The sequence below is a fragment of the Rhinatrema bivittatum genome, chromosome 7 (genome assembly GCF_901001135.1).
Source record: "Rhinatrema bivittatum chromosome 7, aRhiBiv1.1, whole genome shotgun sequence".
Classification (NCBI taxonomy): domain Eukaryota; kingdom Metazoa; phylum Chordata; class Amphibia; order Gymnophiona; family Rhinatrematidae; genus Rhinatrema; species Rhinatrema bivittatum.
In genome coordinates, this window is record NC_042621.1 from 137,120,130 (window position 1) to 137,144,526 (window position 24,397).

At 49.0% G+C, this 24,397-nt stretch overlaps 1 protein-coding gene across 1 annotated transcript in view; it reads right to left on the reverse strand.

Annotated features, from left to right (window-relative positions):
* The window catches only part of HYDIN (HYDIN axonemal central pair apparatus protein), a 1,819,717-nt gene that overhangs the window by 501,717 nt on the left and 1,293,603 nt on the right, over positions 1 to 24,397 (reverse strand). Inside the window, exon 58 of the mRNA XM_029609235.1 lies at positions 12,945 to 13,062. Within this exon, the coding sequence (XP_029465095.1) occupies positions 12,945 to 13,062 (118 nt within the window). The remainder of the gene's footprint in view (positions 1 to 12,944; positions 13,063 to 24,397) is intronic.

Below are 24,397 nucleotides of genomic sequence, written 5' to 3' on the forward strand. Positions count from 1 at the left end.
TTGGAACGTCTTGCGGCCCAGTACGTCGAGAAATTTTTGTTCTTTCCCTGGGGCGGGGCAGAAGAATGGGATTTTGTTTTCTGGCTTTCTTCTGCGCCGAGTCCACCACCACTGATTGATGTGGAAGCTGTGGTTTTTGGAACCCTGGTGTGTGCTAAACTAGGTACGTCGCATCTGTTCTTCTATTAACAGGTGGGACTGTACAGGGGTGTTCCCAAAGACGGTGCTGTAGATCTAAGAGTACTTCATGGATTGGTATTGCCATGACTTCTTTGGGGGCATCTACAAATTAGAGGACCTCCAGAGTTTTGTGTCTGGTGTCCTCTTCTGTGACCAGGTTGAATGGTATTGTTTCCAACATTTCTTTTATAAAATTTGCAAAAGAAAGGTCTTCTGGTAGGGACTTTCTCCTTTCCTCCTGTGGAGAAGGCTCTGATATGAGATCTTCAGTAACTGTGTCCGTGTCCACGTCTTCCCATGGACTATACTGGGGTTCTAAATGGGACCCAGATGGAGGAAGAGTGTCCTGTGTAATATGATGTTTTGGCATCGATGAAATTCTTGACGCCTTTAAGAGAGGAAGCTTTGGCATCGATGGAGGTATTCCGGGCATCAATGGTGACTCGGCATCAACAGCATCGATGGGAATCGAAGTCTGGTGTCCTCCGATGGACTGGGAAGAGGCATCGAAGGCCTCGATGGAAGTCTCAGTCGTTGAGGTTTTTGCAGTCCCGATGGACTGGGTAAAGGGTCCGAATATTCGTCATCGTCTTCCGATGAGCCTGGAACAGGTATTGCCGATGAAGTCATCGGGGGTTTCCTCGGTGCTATTGGCGCAGGTAGCGTTGGGAAGGCACCGATCAAGGTATCGAGCCTGCTTATCAGTGGCGCAAATACAGATGGCTCCGGTGTCTGTGCCGGTGCGGGTATCGGTGTCGGTGGAGATTGTAGATTCCGGATTGCCTCGATGATTGCCTCCTTTATCATGGTATTCACTTCTTCCCTGGAGACTGGGTCCACTGTCACAGGAGAAGGTACAATGGGCACTACTGCTCATCCACATAGATATGTGATGGCTCAGTCTCCAACACTGATCCCGGTAGGGAGCATCTCGGTGCCTTGGGTACAGTGTTACGACTGTCACTGCCCGACATCTTCACTCCGCCCTCCTTACCTCTTTGGCGACTCCTCCCGTGGTTGATGGACATCTGGCTGCCACGGCATCTGCCTGCCGTCCTCTCCGGCGACCCCGGTCCGGCTTGGGCACTGCATCCCGCCATGTTGTTCAGCTGCCATAGGGCCGTGTGCCGCGCGGCCCTGTTTCTTATTTCTTCTTTGCCGTGATCCTCAGGGGCATCCCCCTGTGATGACGTCACACATCCCAGATAATAAAGCCTACTCTCTTTGCTAGCTAATCGAGTTAGCAAGGGGTGAACGGACTCCTTATGGATGGGATTCGCTCTCCGTACCTAGCTACTCTGCCTCTCCTTAACTGGACTTACTCTATCGGGATACCCGCTCCTCGAATACCTCTCTCTTTTCTTTCAGGTCGCTGTCTGGAACCGGTACTCGCTCCTCGAGGGCCCATGTTCCCGGACTCGCTGCTTGAGCTCACTTCTGCTTGGAAGAAACCGCTGCCTACACCATCTGTGAGTTACCATCTATACTCTCTCAGAGCTGTTCCCTGGAACCAGGTACTCGCTCCTCGAGGGCCTGCCTCTATTCCAGCTTCTGTGTTACCTTCCGGGAGAAACCACTGTGTGAGTAATCTACCAACGAGGCTCTATACTAGAGCCCTGTATATGCTCCACTGTACTCACTATCTCAGTTTCTCTCTACTACAGCACAGCTATTGAGGAATTGCTGTTCCAGTGTCCTAAGGGACTACAAGCCCAGTCGGGCTTCATCTCTACTCACTACTGCCACCTCTGGTGGCTTCTCAACTCTGTTTAATAAAAGATAATTCTGTGTTGTGTGTCCTAAAGCTGAGCGTGATCTGTGGCCCCTCATGGGACTTCCCCCGTGGGCATGGTCATCTGCCACAGTGTCCAAGGGTCCACCCAAAACCTTACAAACAATAACATACAAAGGGGCACGGAGACTCATGTACCCGGGCCCGCTTTGCTATCGGCTCGATGGCCATTGATGCCGATGCAGTATCCATTACTCCACTTTGTATGGATTCGGTCCAATGACGATGATGTCTTTTTTCTTGATTCTCTTTACCTGTCATCGAAGAAGAAGCCCCCGATGTCCTAGATGGAGTTGGAGACGGACGGTCACCAGTTTTCTTCTTTTCTTGATGAGGTTTATCGATGGAAGAAGGTATTATCCTCGGTGATGACTGCGTAGATGTCAATGGAGTAACTTTTTTGAAGAAGCTTTCCATCTTATCTAGCCTGGCACGCCTGCCCTTTGGAGTCATCTGCGCAAAGGTGGAACATGCACGGACATCGCGACTGGGACCGAGGCAAAGCACGCATATTTCATGCGGGTCCATTATCGACATCGTTCGGGGGCAGTTTGGACACTTTTTAAAACCCGTGGCCCTGATTAATTTTTAAGGCCTGGAAACTGTCGGTGGCCTGTGGGGACTGATGTGAGGTACCAGGAACCGACTGAAAAAATATCCCGGAACTGTACTCACCAAATGTTCGTCGAAAGGAGACCCTTGTAGAGAATTTTTTTAGAGAAAAACTATGATTTTCCATGAGGAAGTATTTGTGAGAGAACTCACAGAGCTCCATAAACGCAAGGCTAACAGCAACATGGAAAAAAAGAGACTGAAGGGAGACCCCTGCGGCTGCAGGGATCATGGCATGCTGGGCATGATCAGTGGGCTCAATGTGCCAGTCAAAAGTTCCTAGAAACTTTGACAGAAGTTTTTCCGTGATGGGGCTCCATCCAGTGACATCACCCACATGTGAGGATTACCATCCTGCTTGTCCTGGGATAACACCTGTTACAGGTAAACAAATTTGCTTTCTTTGTGGACAACCAGGAACAAATGAGATCTCCCAAGCTTAATGGTTATGTTGAATTGTTAAGAAAATCAACCTAGGAATGCAATCTTCCAGATAAAAATAGAGAAGTTGAAGTTGTTATCCAAAACCATTTTGAAGAATCTTCTGCCCAAAGTGGCTATCCTTGTGGGAATCTAGATCTAAGTAATAATGCTTTGGAAAGTGTGAATAGAAGATCAAGTGGCAGCTTTGCAAATGTCTTGCATGGAAGCTTTCCTCATATGGGCTACTGAATTTGCTGTGGCTCTCATCTGATGTGCTTTTAATTTTTGAAGAATAGGAATTCCTGTATTTGAGTAGCGATATGAAATGCATTGAGGAAAGCATCTGCTTTTTAACTGGACATCCTTGCTTATTTATGGGTTGGAGTAAAGGAAAATTGGCACCATTTTGGAAAATGGCATCAACAGGACCAGAGCTAGTGGGGTGTTCCAGGCCATCCCTGAGCCATCAATGAAGCTTCTGTCAGGTGGAAAGATTCCAGGGGTCACCCTAGTCCACCAGGGTCTGTTCTTGAGGTGAGAGGGGTAGGGGAGGGCCACCCTAGACCACCAGGGCTTTATTGTTTGGAAGGAGGGTCCAGGGGGAGGGGGCTGGAGGGCATGTGGAGGTCCTGCTATCAGGGGAGGCTTTTCTTAGGGTGGGGGATTTGAAAAAGAGAGGGGTTTGGGAAGGGGGCAGGGCATTAACGCACATGTTTTATTCTATTTTTTTTGTCTCTTTTGGGATTGGTGCTTCCTCAAGAGGCAGCAGGAGGAGTGGCTGGGGGTCTTGCTAGACCCCCAAGGGAAGGGGGTTTGATACTTTTGAGGGTGTGGATTTCAGGCCATTTTGCCTTTTTCAACAATAGCAGCCCCGTGTGAATGGGACCGCCAATGCATGTTTCAGTGGTGTCTACCGTGTTCCTTTTTCTTGCAGAGTTTTTGCGAACAGAACGGTGGACCCTTGGGCCGGCCTGGCGGAGGGTGACAGATGGAAAAGAGAACTCCTCACAGATGTAACAGGCTGGGAGGTGGCACCAAGACGGAAGAGAAGATGAGGTCTTCACCCTGGAAGCCCGAGATCCCCCCCCGGGAGAAGCCCGTGAGGATCCGGACCGCTGGGACTTAGGCGACGGCAGCGAGACTTGAAGAGAAGATGGGATCTTCACCCTGGAAGCCCGAGATCCCCCTGGGAGGAGCCCGTGAGGACCCAGACCGCTGGGACTTAGGCGATGGCAGCGAGATAGAGGAGAAGACTGACCAGAAGTCGGGGCAGGCAGCAGACACGGAGTATCAGAAGCAGAGCCGGAGTCAGGAACCAGGGAAACAGGCCAAGAGGAATCTGGAACCGGAGAGGAATCAGGAACAGCAGGATCAGGAACAGGAACAGCAGGACCAGGATCAGGAACAGGAACGCAGCAACTAGTGACTCTTGCGAGTAAACCTCGATGCAAGGCAAGGAAGCTAGTCAGACGCCGGGTTTAAATCTCCGCCGGCGTCTGACGTCACCCCCGAGGGCGGGCCGTGGTTTCCCGCCACTGGCCCTTTAAAAACTCCCCACGTGCACCTAGAAGGGGAGGAGTCAAGAAACGGAGCTTGGCGGCGTCTCCCTTGTGGGGACGCCGCCGCAGAGAGGCCTGCCTAGGCCTGAGAAACACTGGAGCTTGCCAGAGAAAGCCCGCGAGGGAGAGAGGTAGGAACCCGGTCGCGAACCTCGTGACCGGGACTGCAACAGTACCCCCCCTCTTACGCCCCCTCTTCAGAGGACCAGGTTTACCGGGATGATCAGCATGAAATTACCTCAGAAGCGATTTGTCAAGGATGTTACGAGCAGGTTCCCAGGTGTTCTCCTCAGAACCGCATCCTTCCCAGGCGAGCAGATATTCCCAAATCCAATGGTGAAATCGAACGTCCAGGACCTCCCGAACGAGATAAGTTGGATCATCTTGAGCAGGTGGGTTGGTGGACTCCGGTGATCTACGATGATATCTGGAAAGTATCACTGGTTTTAGTAGTGAAATATGGAATATATTATGGATGCGTAGAGTAGTGGGAAAGCGAAGCCGGTATGACACGAGCCCCACACGTTCAGCAACTCAAAAAGGTCCACAGTACTTAGGAGCTAGCTTCCGAGAAGGAAGACATAGGTGAATGTTCCTAGTACTTAGCCAAACCTTATCACCTGGTAGGAATACGGGTGCTGGTTGGCGATGGCGATCCAAACAAGATTTAGCTTTGCTTACTGCCTTGGCGAGCTGAACCTGAATGGAACTCCAAAGGTCTTGCAAGTGTTGAACGGACAATTGAGCTGCTGGTGAAGGAATGGATATTGGCAAGGGTAACGGTGGTTTGAGTTGTTTACTGTACACAATGTGGAAGGGTGACTTCCCCGTGATTGAGTGAGTATGGTTATTATAAGAAAATTCTGCCCAAGGCAGTAGCGTTACCCAGTTGTCCTGCCTATCAGTAGCAACGGCACGAAGTTATGTCTTTAGCGAGCAGTTCATACGTTCAGTCTGGCCATTACTTTGGGGATGAAAAGCAGTGGAAAAACTAAGTTGCACTCCAAACTTTTTGCATAACGCCCTCCAGTATCGGGCTGTGAACTGAGGTCCTCGATCTGATACGCTGTCTTGTAGGAGTCCATGAATTCGAAAGATGTGCTGAGTGAAAAGTTGTGCCAGCTCCGATGCAGATGGCAATTTGGAAAGTGGAACAAAATGAGCCATCTTGGAAAAACGGTCCACAGTTACTCAAATGACCGTTTTCCTGTCGGATGAAGGCAAATCCACTACAAAGTCCGTGGCTATATGAGTCCAAGGCTCAGTAGGTACAGACAATGGTTGCAATAACCCCCAAGGATGACCTATTCGAGGTTTTTGCCTGGCGCAGGTGGGACAAGAACTCACATAAGTGAGTACATCTTGTCTCATGTTTGGCCACCAGTAATAGCGGTTCAACAAGTCCAACTCCTGTCTCGGGCAGCGTGGCCACCAGACACGGAATCGTGAGCCCATATTAAGACCCTCTTTCGGAGATGCTTTGGAACTACTGTCCTCCCCAGAGGACTCACGGTCACAGCAGCTAAGTTGATCTTGGCGGGGTCCAAGATGTATTGGGGATGCTCCTCCCCCTCCTCTAGCTCCGCAATTCATGATAAGGCATCCGCACGGATATTCTTGGATGCTGGACGGTAGCGAAGTGTAAAATCAAAATGATTGAAGAAAAGAGACCAGGCTTGTCTAGGGTTCAGCCGTTGTGCTTGACACAGGAACTCCAGGTTTTTATGATCGGTGTAGACTGTGATAGGGTGAGTTTCTCCTTCCAGCCATCATCTCTACTCTTCAAAGGCCAACTTAATTGCCAAGAGTTCCTTGTCTCCTATACTGTAATTACACTCGGCCGGCGAGAACGTCTTGGAGAAATAGGAGCATGGAAGCAGTTTGTCCATGTCAGAGTGTTGACTCAGTATCGCCCCTACCGTAATGCTGGAGGCATCCACTTCCACAATGAAAGGGCGTCGCGGATTCGGGTGGTACAAACAAGTGTCCAGAAAGAAGGCTTGTTTTAATTCCTCAAAAGCATGACAAGCTGCTTCAGGCCACTCCTTAGCATCAGCCCCCTTTTGAGTCAGAGCGGTAAGGGGTGCCACTTTAAGAGAGTAATGAGGGATAAACTGTCTGTAGAAATTTGCGAATCCGAGGAAACGCTGTAAGGCTTTCACCCCCACTGGACGGGGCCAGTCTGTGATAGCTGAGACCTTCTCTGGATCCATGTGAAAATCAGTAGATGAAACGATATAACCCAAGAAGGGAAGCGACTCACATTCGAACATACATTTCTCCAATTTCGCATACAGCTGATTGTCTTTCAAGACTTGCAATACTCGCTTAACATGTTGGCGATGGGACTCCAGATCTCGAGAATAAATTAAAACGTCATCCAAATACACTATGATGTAAGAGTGCAGCATCTCACGCAACACCTCATTCATGAGATTTTGGAAGACTGCCGGAGCGTTACATAGGCCAAACGGCATTACCAAATACTCATTATGCCCGTCTCTTATGTTGAAGGCAGTCTTCCATTCATCTCCGGGGCGGATTCGAACTAGATTGTAAGCTCCCTGCAGACTGAGTTTGGTAAAGATCTTGGCCCCTTGTAATCTGTCCAGAAGTTCAGGAATCAACGGAAGAGGGTACCGATCTCACTTGGTAATGGCATTTAAACCTCTGTAATCAACACACGGCCTGAGCTTGCCATCCTTCTTCCCCACGAAGAAAAACCCTGCTCCGGCTGGCGTTCGAGAGGGTCGGATAAATCCTTTGGTGAGATTTTCAGAGATATACTCCGACATTGCACGTGTTTCTGGCAGAGATAAGGGGTACACTCTTCCACGCGGCGGCGTGGTGCCTGTTAGAAAGTCTATGGCGCAGTCAAAGGGGTGATGTCGTGGCAAAATCTCCACTTTCTTTTTTGAGAACACCTCCACAAATTCCATGTAGGGTGTAGGAGGCAAAACGGAAGTACTTAGCATGGGCACGACAGGAGGCCTCAGAACCTTGAGACAGTTGGAGAAACAAAAGGAGCTCCACTGAGCTATTTGTAAGGAGTCCCAATGAATTATGGGAGAATGTTGCTGCAACCACTGTAACCCCAGTACCACCGGATGAACAGCCTTTTCCAAAATCAGGAAAGATATTACATCTGAATGCAGCGCTCCGGTCCGGAGAGTAAGAGGAGCCGTGGAGTCAGAAATACTTCCTGGGAGAACTGTACCTCGGATAGAAGTGATTCGTAGAGGGGGGCTCCAAGGAACAGTGGGTAGCTGAAGCTGCTGCATCAAGTCAGACAGGATAAAGTTCCCACCCACTCCGGAACTGATAAAGGCAAGAGTATTAAAAGACCCTCTAGGGTACTCTAGAATCACTGGTACAGTACATTGAGGAGCAGAATTAACACAGCCTAGGAGTAGCTCCCCAGAACTGCCTAGGCTTTGGCGTTTTCTGAACGCTCCTTGCACTGGGCTAGAAAGTGGCCCTTGCTGCCACAGTATAGACACAAGCCCAATGCCTGGCGTCTTCGCCTCTCCTCTGCAGTCAACCGTGTACGACCCAACTGCATTGGCTCCTCAGCCGACGGCTCTGGGTACGACATCCCTTGACCTGGTGATGTCATCATAGGCCTAGAGAAGACCGGTGCCAAAGGTATGGAACGGCGTGGCGGTCACCCCTCCTTTACCCTTGCTGGAGGCGACGGTCAATCCGGCCAGCTAAATCGATTACCTCATTGAGGTTGTCAGGAATGTCTCTGGCTGCCAACTCGTCCTTGATGCGGCCTGACAAGCCCCCCAGAAAAACTCCCCGCAGACTGTCATCACACCAGCCTACCTCCATAGCGAGGGTGCGAAACTTGATGGCGTAGTCTGCCTGGGACCGAGATCCCTGTCATAACTGTAATAGCTCTGACGTAGCTGTAGGCAGACGTGCGGGTTCGTCGAATGCTTGCTTGAAATTGAGAACAAACTACTGTAAGTTATTCAGCAGTGGATCCTGACGTTCCCACATCGGTGAAGCCCAACTCAATGCTTTCCCCTCCAGAAATGACAGAATATAGGCTACTTTCACGGAATCCGGAGGAAATTGACCAGGAAGTAGCGAGAACCTTATGTAGCACTGGTTCAAGCATCCCTGGCAGCCCTTGGCATCGCCCGAGTAGCATGAGGGGGCAGGAAGCTGAGTGGGAGCAGTTGTGCTTACTGAAGGAGCCGGAGGTTGTACCGGTGGTGGTTCTGGCGGGGTGGCATCTAGACGATTCACCAATCGTTCGACGGTGGCAGCCAGAACGTCGAGGTAGTGTTGTTGCTGCTGCAGCCGTTGGGCCATTCCAGGAATGGCTTGCAGTCCGGAGATGTCCGCCGGGTCCATGGCCTTGTAAACTGTTGCGGACAGAACGGTGGACTCTTGGGCCAGCCTGGCAGAGGGTGACGAATGGATAAGAGAACTCCGCGGAGATGTAACAGGCCGGGAGGTGGCACCAAGACGGAAGAGAAGATGGGGTCTTCACCCTGGAAGCCCGAGATCCCCCCGGGAGGAGCCTGTGAGGATCCAGACCGCTAGGACTTAGGCAACGGCAGCGAGACTTGAAGAGAAGATGAGATCTTCACCCTGGAAGCCCGAGATCCCCCCGGGAGGAGCCCGTGAGAACCCAGACCGCTGGGACTTAGGCGACGGCAGCGAGATAGAAGAGAAGACTGACCAGAAGTCGGGGCAGGCGGCAGACACGGAGTATCAGAAGCAGAGCCGGAGTCAGGAACCAGGGAAGCAGGCCGAGAGGTATCCGGATCCGGAGCGGAATCAGGAACAACAGGATCAGGAACAGGAACAGCAGGACCAGGATCAGGAACAGCAGGACCAGGATCAGGAACAGCAGAACCTGGATCAGGAACAGCAGGACCAGGATCAGGAACGCAGCAACTAGTGACTCCTGAGAGTGAACCTCATTGCAAGGCAAGGAAGCTAGTCAGACACCGGGTTTAAATCCCCACCGGCGTCTGACGTCACCGCCGAGGGCGGGTTGTGGTTTCCCGCCACTGGGCCTTTAAAAACTCCCCCCTCACGCGCATAGAAGGGGAGGAGTCAAGAAATGGAGCTTGGTGGCGTCTCCCTCGTGGGGACACCGCTGCGGAGCGGCCTGCCTAGGCCTTAGAAATGCCGGAGCTTGCCGGAGAGAGCCCGCGGGGGAGAGAGGTAGGAACCCGGTCGCGAACCTCGCAACCGGGACTGCAACAGAGTTTTTCTGCAATAAAAAATGAACGTGCCATTATTGCCATGATATTTTGTCAGGGGTAAGGGCAAAATATCAGGAGACCACCCTGAAGGAAAAGTTCATAAACAGTTAATAGCTAGGCAGAATTTATTTATAAAATTTATGAATTGCTTTTCAGTTTTTATAATAAAATCTTCCAAAGCGATGTACATACTTAAAAATTATGAAAGCCAGTGCTTAGCTCTAGGAGTGAGATACAAGAAATAGATCTACTATTTGAGATCGAACAGGTGCTGATGATCCAGACTGGCCACTGTCAGAGAGAAGATATTGTGCTTGTTGGACCCTGATCTGACCCAGCATATCAGTGTTATGATTCTGCTTGTGGGACAGGCCCACAAGCAGCCTCTCACCTCTTCGTTGCAGACACTACTGCCGCTTTCCTCACAGCCTGGAGGCCTCCAACATCGCCTGCCTTCTTCTGCAGCCAGGAGCTACCATTCATGGCAGACAGAGCTGCTGCCGTTGGATCTCCCCGCGGCAGGGAGCTGCCGCTATTGATTCTCCTCTTCACAGCCTGGAGGCCACCGCTGTCCTTCTCCTATGGCCCGGATACCGCTGCCAACCATGTCCTCTTCCGCGGCCAGGAGGGCATCCCAGAGCTCCTCTTCATGCGACTGGGAGCTGCCATCTTCTTCTTCCTTCGCGACGTGAAGCCGCCAACGTCTGGGCCTTCCCTTGCAGCATGGATGCTGCTGCTGCTCTCCATGGTCCTGCCCCTTCCTAGGTGTGCGGCCGCGCCTCTTCTCTTCATTTAAAGAGCCCGCACTGGGCAGGGCTCAGACTCCTCCTGATGACGTTCCTAGGTATCTCCTTCTTCTGCCCTATAAAGAGGGCCTTTCTTCAGCTTCTCGTTTCCTTTGCAAGGAGTTGGTTAACTCCTGGAGGTCCCTTGGTTCCAGCTCTTAGTTCCAGGAGTCTTCTCTGCTTTACCTCGCTTCTTCAAGGCACTCCGTTCTTCGTGGGAATTCCCTTGTCTTCTTCTGTGGTTCTTGAGCCTTCGTCTTCACCTTTGTTCCATGTCGTGGTCTCTCGTCGGATCCTGTATCCTCATCCATCTCAACTTCAACATGTTCCTGTCTTCATATGCTCTTCCCGCCGGATGTTCCTAGTTCTGATGTTCCTGCTCCAGAGGTACCTGCTCTCCATGCTCTATGCTACTGACGTCCCAGAGGTTCCCGTCATCTAGTGGTTCTGATGCCCTGATGTTCCGATGTACCAGATGACCTTCGTTCCTGTCCTGATCCTGATGTCCCCTTTGTCAGCTCTTCGTCCAGCTTCCAGGTTCCTTTCATCCATTCTCCACCTTGCAGCGCAAGTCTCCGATGGACCCTTGCTTTTAATGTTCCTGAATCCGAGTTCTGAGTCTTGAATCCTAAGTCTTGTATCCTGTCCCCGGTTGTCGGAGATCCTTGCCTGCTTCTGTCCATGCCTAAGACTCTGCCAGAACCCGCTCCAAATTCAACGTGGTCTGCGACCAGCCATGGCGGCTGTGTAGAGCATGCTGCGATGCAGCTCTCATCCAGTACTTTCGCCCGAGTCCTGAATCCTTGTGTGAGAACTCCATGTATTGTGTACCCTTGTCTGAGTCTTCTGAGTAACCTGAATCTTTGTCAGTCTTCTGAGTAACCTGAGTCTTCATCTGAGTCTTTTAAGTAACCTGTATGCCTATCTGAATCCTCTGAGCATCCTGCATCTCCATCCTCGTCTGAGCATCCAGCATCCTTATCCTCATCTGAGCATCCTGTATCTCCATCCACATTGAGCATCCTGAACCTTCGTCCATGTCTGAATCTTTGCCTGAGTTCCAAGTTTCCTCGTCTCGTCCAAGTCTCCAAGCTCCTCTTCTTGTTCCTGTTCCAGTACCATCACTTGTCCTCGACCTCTGTCCGACCCATCGCCTCTACCATTTCCTAGCGGCAGGTCCGAAAGGGCTATCGAGTGGCTGGAGGGCTACCCCAGAGACCATAAGAACATAAGAACATGCCATCCTGGGTCAGACCAAGGGTCCATCAAGCCCAGCATCCTGTTTCCAACAGTGGCCAATTGCGCTGTTGGGTCTCTTTTGGTGCGATGGGTTTAGCAGGGGTCAGGCACCCTGGTCTTCTGCCTGTCTGCCTGTGCTTGAACATGTCTTGCCTCGGTGCTTCCCTGGAGCCCTCTAGGGTCATGCCGTGGTCTGGACATACTAAATCTCTCCGGAATCGGGACCACTTCCCAGCGCTCCCCCAACAGTCAGACCCAACTTCTTATGTTCTTATGAGATAATGGATGAAGATACTGAATCCAATGAGATTTCAGGTGCTACTGTGCTCATCTCACACACTTGTCAGTAGTGTAATGTGGTGTGTGGCTGACATGTGGCCCAGAATTCTCATGAAAGCTCTTGCTAGTACTGTGGTGCATGTTGAAACTATGAGAACTATTTTGATTAAGTTGAACAATCTCTAGCAAAAAATGTTCTTTGGCATCGGCAGAAAAACTGGAGAGTGAAGAAACTAGTGTGGCACACAAAGTGCTGAGGTGCTTTGCACCTGCTATTTTGTACAGGGTAAAATAGCCATTGGTGATGGACATATTGTGACCACGCAGTTCTTGAAGGCTCTGGAGATGGCTTATTTAGAGCTCTTTTATTTTTTTGGTTGTAGCACTGAAAAGGGTTGTTCAGGGGCAGCGAGGCAACTCAACAATGAGTAAGCTGAAGCTAAAACTTCAGATAATTAAAAAAAAAAAAAAAAAAGACAAAAGAAGTATATAGAGAAAGGGTACACATCTGTGTGGAAGCTCAGACAAAAAAAGAATGAGGGGCTCACAAGGCAGCATGCGCATAGGAGCTCCCCTGTATGCTCAGTAGTAAAACTTTACTGAGCTAGAGAGATGGGTCTGTTCTGTGCCATCAGATGACATCATCCATATGGAATGACTAATTGTTGGCTTGTTGGTGGAAAATGATTGTAATACTAAAAGCAGCCAGGATAAACCTGCCTCTCAAGACTGCAATAATTATGAAACCAGGAGATTAGTAGTTCATTTTTGCTGGTGGAACTTTTTTGCTATGCCGGATTTGCTTTGGAAGGTAAGCACAGAGAACTTTTGTGATTTTTATTCTCACCTGAAGAGCCATGGTTGAATCCTTCTGCGGTTCACTACGCTTGCCTTTGCCAGGTGCAATAGATCTGCTAGAGCTAGATCCTTCACGGGAATGAATACGCTTTAAGGCAGGAGGGGCCCTGGAAAATGAAACTGAAATAAGTCATTGAACTATAACAGTCAAATTAACACAAATTTCTTAAAGCAGACTTGGATCATTGAAAGGAATGCAAGTGATTAATATTCAGAGAGATAGCCGTGTTAGTCTAGATTAGCAAAAATGACATGAGGTGAATGGCAACTTATAACTAACCAATTTATTGAGGCATGAGCTTTCCAAAGGAAAATTAGGCACAACAGGAATAAATTATTTTAACAATATATCCTGAGATATGAGAATTATTATCCTATGCTATCTGTGCTGGTGCAGCTGTGTCAACAGTGAGATTACCAAAAGGATAGGTATAAAGGTTTGTGCCTAACTTGGAGTTACATGTCAATATTAATGTAAACATACACATTTTAAGTCTGCATCATAAGATTACACTGATCCATTTGAATACTGAACATTTTAATTTATTTTGCAATAAAAGTTATGAGCAGTTTATTTATGATGGTTATATCTTTTGTTTTGAAAATCCCGTTTCAATCCTCAAACATCTAAATCTCATTCTATACCTGGGTTTATCAAACGCTTGAGCTCAATACATTATTTCATTTGTGGTCTTTTCAAAACACAATGACTGCAGTTGGTAGGATGGAGCAAAGCACTTTTTCCAGATGTTTTCATCAGGTACTCCTAGCCCTGCAAAGATGAGTTGGGATAAAATTCCCTAAATGGAGGCAACAACAGCAGGACCTCAAAAGGAATTTTTATTACATTATCAGCCTGTCTAACATAATAAGAATGATCAATGGCACATATGTAGTGTTACGTGGAGTGGTGGACTCTTGCCGAGATGAGGTTGGCACCACCTTTAGGGGAAGGCCCTGATAGGTCCTTCTCGTCAGGAGGCCAATGCAGGCGATGGAGACCCAGTCGGACCTTCACCTATACCAGCTCTTGTTCCCCACAGGTTGAGCCTTTGGGTGCCGGGGCCAGCAGGACTTAGACGTGGGTCTCAGACGAAGATGATCCTTGAAGGCAAGAGGCAGAGGCAAAGTTAGGTGTTCCAGAGGTTGGGGCTGGTAGCAGGCAGGAGAATCCAGAAATGGACCAGAGGTTGAGGCAGGCAGCTAACAGAAGAGTCAACAAGCTAGCAGATGGGTCAGAGCAGGCGGCAGACGAAGCAGAATCCAGGGACGAACTGAGTCAAAACCAGAAGAACCAACCGAGAGGATCAGGAATGGACAAAGCAGGATCAGGAACTGATGAGGCAGACAAGGCAGGGTCAGGAACAGACGAGGCAACCAGCGGCATTAAGGCAGAGCGAGACCTGTTGCAGAGGCAACTATCGCTTGACACGGTGGGGTTAAATAGGCCCCATGACTGCCACGTCATCACTGAGGGCTGCAGCATTTCTGCCGCTGGCCCTTTAAGAGTGGGGAAGCGGTGCTGCATGCATGTGCCTAGGAAGCCGGGCATGGCCTGCACGTCGGACATGGCGCCCCTGCCGTGTGGCAGGAGCAGGGACCTCCTGTATGTTAAAGTAGTTGCATACTTAGATGATATTCTTGTCTTTTCTAAGGACCTGGCTACGCAGATGTTCGTATGGTTCTCCAACATCTTCGTGAGAACCATCTCTTTGCCAAGTTGGACAAGTGCCTTTTTGAGCAATCAAGTCTGCCCTTCCTAGGGTATATTATCTCCTAACGTGGGTTTTCCATGGACCCAGAAAAACGTAGAGGAATCCACGTTTGGCCCCAACCAGTGAGTCTCCAAGCCCTACAATGATTCCTAGAGTTTTCTAATTACTACCGCCATTTTATTGCCAACTACTCTACCCTGGCGGCTCCCCTCACGGCCATGACCCATAAGGGCCGTGACACTCGGAACTGGTCTCCAGAGGCCCTTACAGCCTTTCAACACCTTAAAAGGGCTTTTCTTGTTGGACCCTGTCTATGTCACCTGGACCCTAACCACCTCTGCTATTGGACCCTAACCACCTCTGCTATTGGGGCTGGGGCGGTCTTGAGCCAGCATTTGACTTCTGGGACTCCATGTTCCTTCTTCTCCCGCAGAGACAAGATGGTCCAGAGAAGGGTGACCAAAAAGGTGGAAGGTCTTCATCGAATGACTTATGAGGAGAGATTGAAGAATCTAAATATGTACACCCTGGAGGAAAGGAGGAGCAGAGGTGATATGATACAGACTTTCAGATACTTGAAAGGTTTTAATGATCCAAAGACAACGACAAACCTTTTCCATAGGAAAAAAATCAGCAGAACCAGGGGGTCACGATTTGAAGCTCCAGGGAGGAAGATTCAGAACCAATGTCAGGAAGTATTTCTTCACGGAGAGGGTGGTGGATGCCTGGAATGCCCTTCCGGAGGAAGTAGTGAAGACCAGAACTGTGAAGGACTTCAAAGGGGCATGGGATAAACACTGTGGATCCATAAAGTCAAGAGGCCGTCAATGAAGAGTGGGTGGCTCGCCAGAATGACGGCTAGTGCCTGGAGATAATACCCTTATTCAATAAACATACACATGGTTACTGTGACTCCAACATCGCTCTAAGCTTCAACAGCAAGAGGAAATGTGGAAAAAAGGATTTGCACTCACAAAGCGGGGAGTAGCTGGCTTGTTACGGCGGTTACTACCCCAAACCAAATAAGCCTGATACTTCACTTTCAATGCATATCCAGCATAGCTCTCTGCTTCAACGGCAGGGGAGAAGAAAAACTAATACTTCACGCATATCCAGCATAGCTCTCTGCTTCAACGGCAGGGGAGAAGAAAAACTGATACTTCACACATATCCAGCATAGCTCTCTGCTTCAACGGCAGGGGAGAAGTAAAACTAATACTTCACGCATATCCAGCATAGCTCCTTGCTTCAACGGCAGGGGAGAAGTAAAACTAATAGTTCACGCATATCCAGCATAGCTCCCTGCTTCAACGGCAGGGGAGAAGTAAAACTAATAGTTCACGCATATCCAGCATAGCTCTCTGCTTCAACGGCAGGGGAGAAGAAAAACAACCAATAAGGGCTGAATAACATAGTCTGGGTAAAACAAATAAGCATGGGTGTAGCTTGCTTATTGCGGCGGTTACTACCCCTACTACCCCTAACTAATCAAGCTTGATATTTCACTCGGATGCAGCTCCATCACTGCTCTCTACATTAATGGCGGGGGTGGAAGGGAAATAGAACCAAAAAGCTAAGAGAAACAGATAAGTATGAGAAAAAAATGTGTGAAGCTTGCTGGGCAGACTGGATGGGCCGTTTGGTCTTCTTCTGCCGTCATTTCTATGTTTCTATGCAAGTTCTCCCCCGCAGAACAAAATTATAGTATCGGGGATTGGGAGCTTCTTGCAATTAATCTTGCTTTAGAAGAGTGGCGTCCCTGGTTAGAAGGCACTCAGCATAAATTTACTATTTTCACTGATCAAAAAACCTTGAACACCTGAGTCATGTCCAGCACCAAAACACTCAGCAGGCCCGCTGGGCCTTGTTCTTTTCCAGATTTAATTTTGAACTCCGGTATCGGCCAGCAGATGCCCTATCTCGTTCTTTTGAACCTGAAGATGTTGCTGAAGAACCTCGTCACATCATCGATCCCACATGTATCTGCTCATCTGTGACTCTCCCAGTCCTTGCCAGGAAAACAGTGGTGCCTCGTCGCCTCTGCGAGAAGGTCCTCCGGTGGAAGCATGATTCCAAATTCGCCAGTCACACAGGACAGGCGCGAACACTTGCATTACTCCAGCGATTCTTCTGGTGGCCTACCATGGCCATTTATGCCAGGGTGTACATTGATTCCTGTAATATCTGTGCCCAGCAAAAACCCCGGTTAGTCGGCCCTGGGGCCTCCTCCAGCCACTTCCTGCTCCAGAGGAATCCGGAGGAATCCTTTCCACGGATTTTATTGTGGATCTGCTGCCATCTAAAGGAAACACTGTTATATGGGACATCAACAGGTTTTCTAAATGGCCCATTTTGTTCCTTTGCTCCAGAATTGGCACGCTTCTTCTTCCTCTATGTATTCCGTTTGCACGGCTTACCCAAGGACAAAGTCTCGGATAGAAGACTTCAGTTTGTAGCCCGCTACTGGCACGCTCTGTGTTGCAAGTTCGGCATTAACATCAGCCTTACCACAGCTTACCATCCATAGGCCAACGGTCAAGCTGTACGTATGAACCGTTCTCTGAAAGCCTTTCTACGTGCCTATATCTATTTATTTATTTATTTATTTATTTTTTATACCGAGGTTCCTGTATGAGATACAAATCACTCTGGTTTACATGAAACAGAAAATCTCCTAAGGCTTTACATAATCGCCCAAGGCTTTACATAAAACAAATTAAACAGTAAATCGCCAACGGTTTTACATAAAAACAATTGAACAAAGTGGTAGAAAGGAAGCATATAACAAGAGAATAATATGAAATATATAATAGAAGAATGCATTAATGAGACTAATTGGAATGAGTGAATTCAGAACTGAGAACTAATATTGGTATAATTTCTAATGACTGCCTGAATGGAAATTCAAATTTAAAAGGGAGGGATACTAAAAGTGGAGCAAGAATGGGGGGAGAGATCCGATTGGATAGTAGAGGAGGAATAGCATATGAGAAAAGAGATCAGCGTTATCTTCTGACGTGGGAGGACCTTGAGAGGAGTTGAGAGAAGGAAAGTGAAGGACAGCAAGGGGGAAATACAACCGATAAGGAGAGTCAGCATAGGTAGCTTAACGAGATGGCATTTGAATTAAGTTATCAAATCATATCATCCAGGCAGCATTACATGTCTGGGAAAGCTTGGCAGAAGAGCCAGGTTTTTAGCTTTTTTTTAAACTCCGGAAGGCTTGGTTCATGTCGTAGGTCTGGGGGGAGCGCATTCCATTGGTGGGGTCCTGCAGCAGATAGTGCTCGCTTCCTTAGTGATGTTTTTGCAGGTGGGGCATACAGTGTGCCTTTGTATGCGCTTCTGATGGGTCTAGAAGAAGTATGCGGTTGAAGTTGTGTGTTTAACATGATGGGAGAGATGTTGTGAATCGCTTTGTGAATGATAATGAGAACTTTGAAGAGGATCCTGTATTTGATAGGTAGCCAGTGTAGGTTGCGGAGTATGGGGGTGATATGTTCTCTTTGTTGGAGTTTGTAAGGATTCTGGCGGCTGCGTTCTGAACCATCTGTAATGGTTTGATCGTATTGGTGGGGGGTCCGAGTAAGAGAGAGTTGCAATAGTCGATCTTTGTTAGGATGATGGATTGCAAGACTAGACGGAAGTCATTGAAGTGAAGGAGAGGTTGTAACTTTTTGAGGACTTGCAGTTTGTAAAAGCAGTCCTTTGTTGTGGTTATAAATTTTTTTAGGTTTAGTTGGTTGTCCAGCCATGCTCCTAGATCCCTGATGTCCGGTGAGAAATTAATGTTTGAGCTTGTGGTTTGAGCAAGGCTTGATGGGTTGGTAAGGGAGTCATGGGAGATAATGAGCATCTCCGTTTTGTTGGCATTCAGCACTAAATTGAGGCTGGAGAGTAGGTGTTTAATTGGCTGAAGGCAGTCATTCCAGTGGGTAATAGTTTTTTCAAGGGACTCTGTGATCGGGATGAGAATCTGTATGTCGTCCGCATAGAGGTAATGAGTGAGCTTGAGGTTTGAGAGTAGTTGGCAGAGAGGGAGGAGGTAGATATTGAAGAGAGTGGGTGAGAGTGAGGATCCTTGAGGGACTCCCTGGTCTGACAGGAAAGGATGAGATTCCTTGTTATTTATCCTAACTTTATAGAACCTGTTGCACAGGAAGGACTTAAGCCAGCTAAGTGCTGAACCTTTGATGCCTATGTTAGCTAGTTGGTCTATGAGTATTGTGTGTTTTACCGTGTCGAAAGCTGCAGATAGATCTAAAAGCACCAGCAGGTAAGATTGTTTTTTTCTCCAGGTTTAAGAGGATGGTGTCCGTGAGTGAAAGAAGAAGGGACTCGGTGTTTAGAGATTTGCGAAAGCCGTACTGCGCTGAGGAGAGTATCTTATGATCTTCGAGGTATTCTGAAAGTTGCTTGTTGACAGTTTTTTCCATCAGTTTGGCAATCTGTGGTAAGTTTGCGATAGGTCGGAAGTTGGCCGGGTCAGTTGGAGAGGCGTTTGGTTTTTTTAGCAGAGGTTTAAGAATTGCTAATTTTAACTGGTTGGGTACTATGCCTTGAGATAAAGAGGTATTAATGATTTCAGCTATTGGTTTTGCGATGGTATTCGGGATGGCGATGAGCAGGTTTGTTGGTAATGGATCTGATGGGTGGGAGGATGGTTTGAGTTTATTGAGGGTATTTTCTATCTCAAGAGCAGAAGTGGGTTCAAAGGACTCTAGACTAAAATTTTGTTGAGGCTGGATTATGAGGTGAGGTGTTGGTGTGAGGTTGTGGGTTGTAAGAGAATGGGTTAGGTTGGAGATTTTTGACTTGAAATAATTGGCAAGTTCGTTGGCTTTGTTGAGTGCTTGGTGATCTGGAATGGAAGGGGGTGATGGTTTGATAAGTGATGAGACGTAGGAGAAAAGTGCCTTTGAGTCAAAAATGAAATTCTGGATTTCTTTTGCGTAAAAGTCTTTCTTGGTTTTATGGATGGCGTTCCTGTAGGTGTTGAGAAGGGATTTGTAGATATCTTGTGACGCAGTGGATGGGTTTTCCTCTAGCTTTGTTCTTTATTTCTTAGTTTTTGTTTAAGGGATTTAAGTTCAGGGGTAAACCAAGGTTTTCTGTTGTCAAGTGCAGGTTGTATGACTTTAATGGTGGTTTGGCAGATTTGATCCGCAATTTTCTTAGTGAGATTGATCCATGAGGTGGTGGCTGCGGTTGCGTCTGTGAGGTCAAGCTGGTTTATTTCTTTGGATATCTGTTTGCTGAGTAGGTCCAGTGGACATGGTTTCCTGAAATGGATGATGGTTTTGGTGGAGGCTTGGGGTGAGAGGTTTTTGATCTTAAGGGTCGTGTAAATGACTCGGTGGTCTGACCAAGGGACTAGTGAGCAGGTGGGATTGGAGTAGATGGAAAAGCTGTCGTTAATGAAGATGAGGTCCAATGTATGTCCTGCTTTGTGTGTGGGGCTGTTGACAATTTGAGTGAAACCCAAGTGACTGAGTGACGAGAGAACTGTTTCACAGTTGATGGATTGTGGATAAGCGTCCATATGCAAGTTAAAGTCTCCCAGGATTATAGCTGGTTTGTCTACGTTAATGTGTTTGGCTATAAGCTCGATCAGAGGAGAGGGGTCTGAATCTAAAGTTCCTGGTGGGGCGTAGATGAGGCATATTTGTAGTTGTTCAGATGTAAAGAGGGAGAATTCGAATTTAGTTGTGGAGTTTGTATCTTGTAAGGTTAGGCCTAATCCTTTTTTGCTGCTAAGAGGAGCCCTCCTCCTCTTTTTTTGGGTCTGGAGATTGAGATGAGGTCATAGGCTTGCGTAGGAAGCTGGTTCATTAGTACTATATCAGTAGGTTTCAACCAGGTTTCCGTGATTGCACAGATGTCTGGGTTAACTTCTATAAGATAATCATTGAGGATGTGCATTTTTTTGGAGAGCGACTGAGCGTTGAATAGAGTTAGAGTGAATAGTGAGAGACCCAGGAGTTGTGTAACTGGAGATATCATAAATGGGATTAGCCTTTGTTGTCGAGCAATGTGATGAGATATAGGTTTTATGTGTGTTCTTAGTTTATTCCTGAATGTGGGTATAGCGAAAAGGTGCATCTTTGTGGCGAAGTCGAGTGGATATATGATGCGAGGGAGTGGAGTTGCTGCTGTGAGGATGGATAGTTCCTTTTGATGTTTGGGACAGGGGAGACCTTTAGTGTAGAATGAGATAAACCAAGTCCTGGGATCAACACACCTTAAGACTAAAGCCTAAATCGAACTCTAAATCTAAGTCTAAATCTCTCTTCACTACTTGGTAGCACTTGGCGGCAGCACTTGGGGCAACATGAAGGGGCGCACAAAGGGGTGGGCCCCTTTGGCGCGCGACGCCCGGTGCGCAGCGCCTAGGAATCAGTCGTGGCAATAAATGCCCTGCAGTCATGGCTTGGTGCGGTCACCGGGGCGACTGCTTGCTGATTGGCTGATAGTGATTAAGGGCATCAATTTGTCAGCCTCGGGGCAGCGAACGGCGGTGGTCACATGGTCGGCGCGGGCCCTTCGGTGGTAGGGGCGAGATTAAAGGGGCCTTACCCCAAAGGGCTCATGCACCGGCTGCACGGCCCTATCTCCCAGCTCCCTCTATGGACCTTCTCCGTGGGCCTCCTTCGACGGGACTTGCAGGTAAGAGGCGCCTAGGATTTGGTCGTGGCAATAAATGCCCTGCAGTCGCGGCTTGGTGCGGTCACCGGGGCGACTGCTCGCTGATTGGCTGATAGTGATTAAGGGCGTCGATTTGTTGGCCTCGGGGCAGCGAACGACGGCGGTCACGTGGTCGGCGCGGGCCCTTCGGTGGTAGGGGCAAGATTAAAGGGGCCTTACCCCGATGGGCTCATGCGCCGGCTGCGCAGCCCTATCTCCCAGCTCCCTCTCTGGACCTTCTCCGTGGGCCTTCTTCGACGGGACTTGCAAGTAAGAGGCGCCTAGGATTCGGTCGTGGCAATAAATTCCCTGCAGTTGCGGCTTGGTGCGGTCACCGGGGCGACTGCTCGCTGATTGGCTGATAGTGATTAAGGGCGTCGATTTGTCGGCCTCGGGGCAGCGAATGGCAGCGGTCACGTGATTGGCGCGGGCCCTTCGGTGGTAGGGGCTAGATTAAAGGGGCCTTACCCCGATGGGCTTATGCGCCTGCACGCGGCCCTATCTCCCAGCTCCCTCTCTGGACCTTCTCAGCAGGACAACTGGGCAGAGCTTCTCCCTTGGGCGGAGTTTTCCCATAACTCCCATATCGCAGCTGCTACAGGAGTATCACCATTCACCATTGTCTATGGTAGACAGCCAAGGCCTCCACTACCTATCCCGCTGGCAGTACCCTCGCCAACAGCGCAAGCCATTGCTGATGCTCTTAAGGCCCTTTGGAATCAGACTAATCTCCGGCCACGTCACGCATCGGCCCAGGCTAAGAAATCCACAGATACCCATAGATGCTCCGCTCCTGAATTCCTTCCTGGGCAAAAGGTCTGGTTAAGTACACGAAACATCCGTTTTAAGATACCATCTCAAAGAATTGCACCAAAGTACATTGGACCTTTTCCAGTCACTCGTCGTACCGGGCCTGTCACATACCAGCTCCGGTTACCACCGACTCTGGGTATTCATAACATATTCCATGTGTCATTACTGAAGCCAGTGATCCTTTCTTGGCCATCTCGTAAAGTACCAGAACCATCTCACCTGGTTACTGAATCTGATACTACTTACAAAGTTCGTGAAGTCTTGGATGTCTGCCATAGTGGCAGTCGGTAGGAATACCTCCTCGCCTGGGAGGGTTACGGTCCAGAAGAAAATTCTTGGGAGCCAGCTTGAAACATCTTGGATAAAGGTCTCTTCCTACAATTTCATCGTGCCCATCCGGGCAAACCCAGACCTTCAAGAGGGGGGTGTAAGGGGGGGGGGGTACTGTTGCATGTGCTGGCCGTGGCAGGCCCGCAGCCAGGCCCTCTTAACTTCTTCTGCTTGCTCCACTGTCTGGCTCCACTTCCCTCACGGCCAGGGGCCACTGCCTATGACCTTGGGCCAACCCCAGTGCTCCTACCTCCGTGACTGTCGTCCATGCTCCACGGCAGGTCTCCTCACGCGATCTGCGGGGAAACGCTGCCGACCCGCACCACGCCGCTCCCTAGGCATGCATGCGTGCATCTCCTCTTCTTTTAAAGGGGCCGCAGCGGGAAACTAGCCCACGGCCCCGGATGATGATGTCACTGGGTCCCAGTATATAAGGCCGGGCCCACCACAGTTAGTTGCCTTTGCAATAGGTCTCCACGCTGGTCGTGTACTTCGTTGCTTCTCCTGGTGTTCTCTTTGTGTTCCTGATCCTAATTCTGGTATTCTCCTTGTTCCTGTGCTACTCTACTTGTTCTACAGATTGACTTCTGGACCCAACCTCTGCTTTGCCTGACCACGTTACTGATCATCTCCTGGACCCGACCTCTGCTTTGCCCGACCACTTTACTGATCATCTCCTGGACCCGACCTCTGCTTTGCCCGACCATGCTACTGATCATCTCCTGGACCCGACCTCTGCTTTGCCCGACCATGCTACTGATCATCTCCTGGACCTGATCTCTGTTTTGCCTCTTTGTTCTACCTTGCCTGCCACCTGCTCTGACTCCAGCTTGTTTAACGACGCCTCTGCTATATTCATTCTGGACTTGGCTTCTCAGGCTCTGGCCTGTTCTTACTCGGGCGCCCCTTGTCTGTCTCTCATTCCATTTGGCGCCCAGGTCTCTGGGACTCCGCCTCGTCCAGATCAGACTTGCTACTCTTACCACTGCTGGTCCCTGGCTGACCTCCTCCTCGTCCATCAGGAGACCCTGGACGGAGGCCCACCTAACTCCAGCTGGCCCCGGTACCCAAGGGCTCAACCTGCGAGGAACAAGGGCTGGTATTGGTGAAGCTCCAGCCAGCCTCCATCAGTTAGCCAGCTCCGCCTACCAATGATGGGGACCTGTAGGGCTTGCCCTGCACGTAGCACCAACTCCACCTCGGCCCAAGGGTCCACCTCCGGAGCAACAAGGCGCAACAGTAGTAGCCCAGGCAAGGGCAGACGCATCAGGCCTTCTGCATATTGGCCTCATTTATTATCTGGGGCTGTCTTCTCAGGCATATTTCTTCTCACTGCAAATCCCAAGGGGTGGATTCTTTCTATGGGGGTGAAGGCAGTCCTTCTTAGCCCAGGGAGTGGAGTGCTTTTCCCTGTGAGTGAGTGTATCTTTTTCTTTTCTCTTTCAGTAGTTACCTCTGGGACAAACAGTCTGGACACAGACAGGGTGTTCAAATAAAATTTACCAATTATCTCAAAAACCTCCATCAATGTTCATTAGAGCCTCCACAAATGAAACTGTATAATGGGAATATTTACATTGTATTCCTTAGTTTGGGGCTTGTGTCCTTTTCTCAACTTCTGGAATGGAGCTTACCCCTTTTTATTCTCAGTGAATAAATTGTCCCAATGGATTAGGGAAATCCTATTGGGGGGATCCCCTGAATCCCCCAAAAAATCCTAACTGTCTCTTGCCCACATCCTATGTCTTGGTCCCTTAGGGTGGAGATCCTGTTGAGGGTCTCCTGATCTTCTTCCTTCTTCCTAAACTTCCAATAAATGTGATTTCTCTGAAGGAAAATTCTGATGTACCCAGGAAACAAGCTATACAAGTCCGTCTTCCCTGTGATGGATCAAAATTTT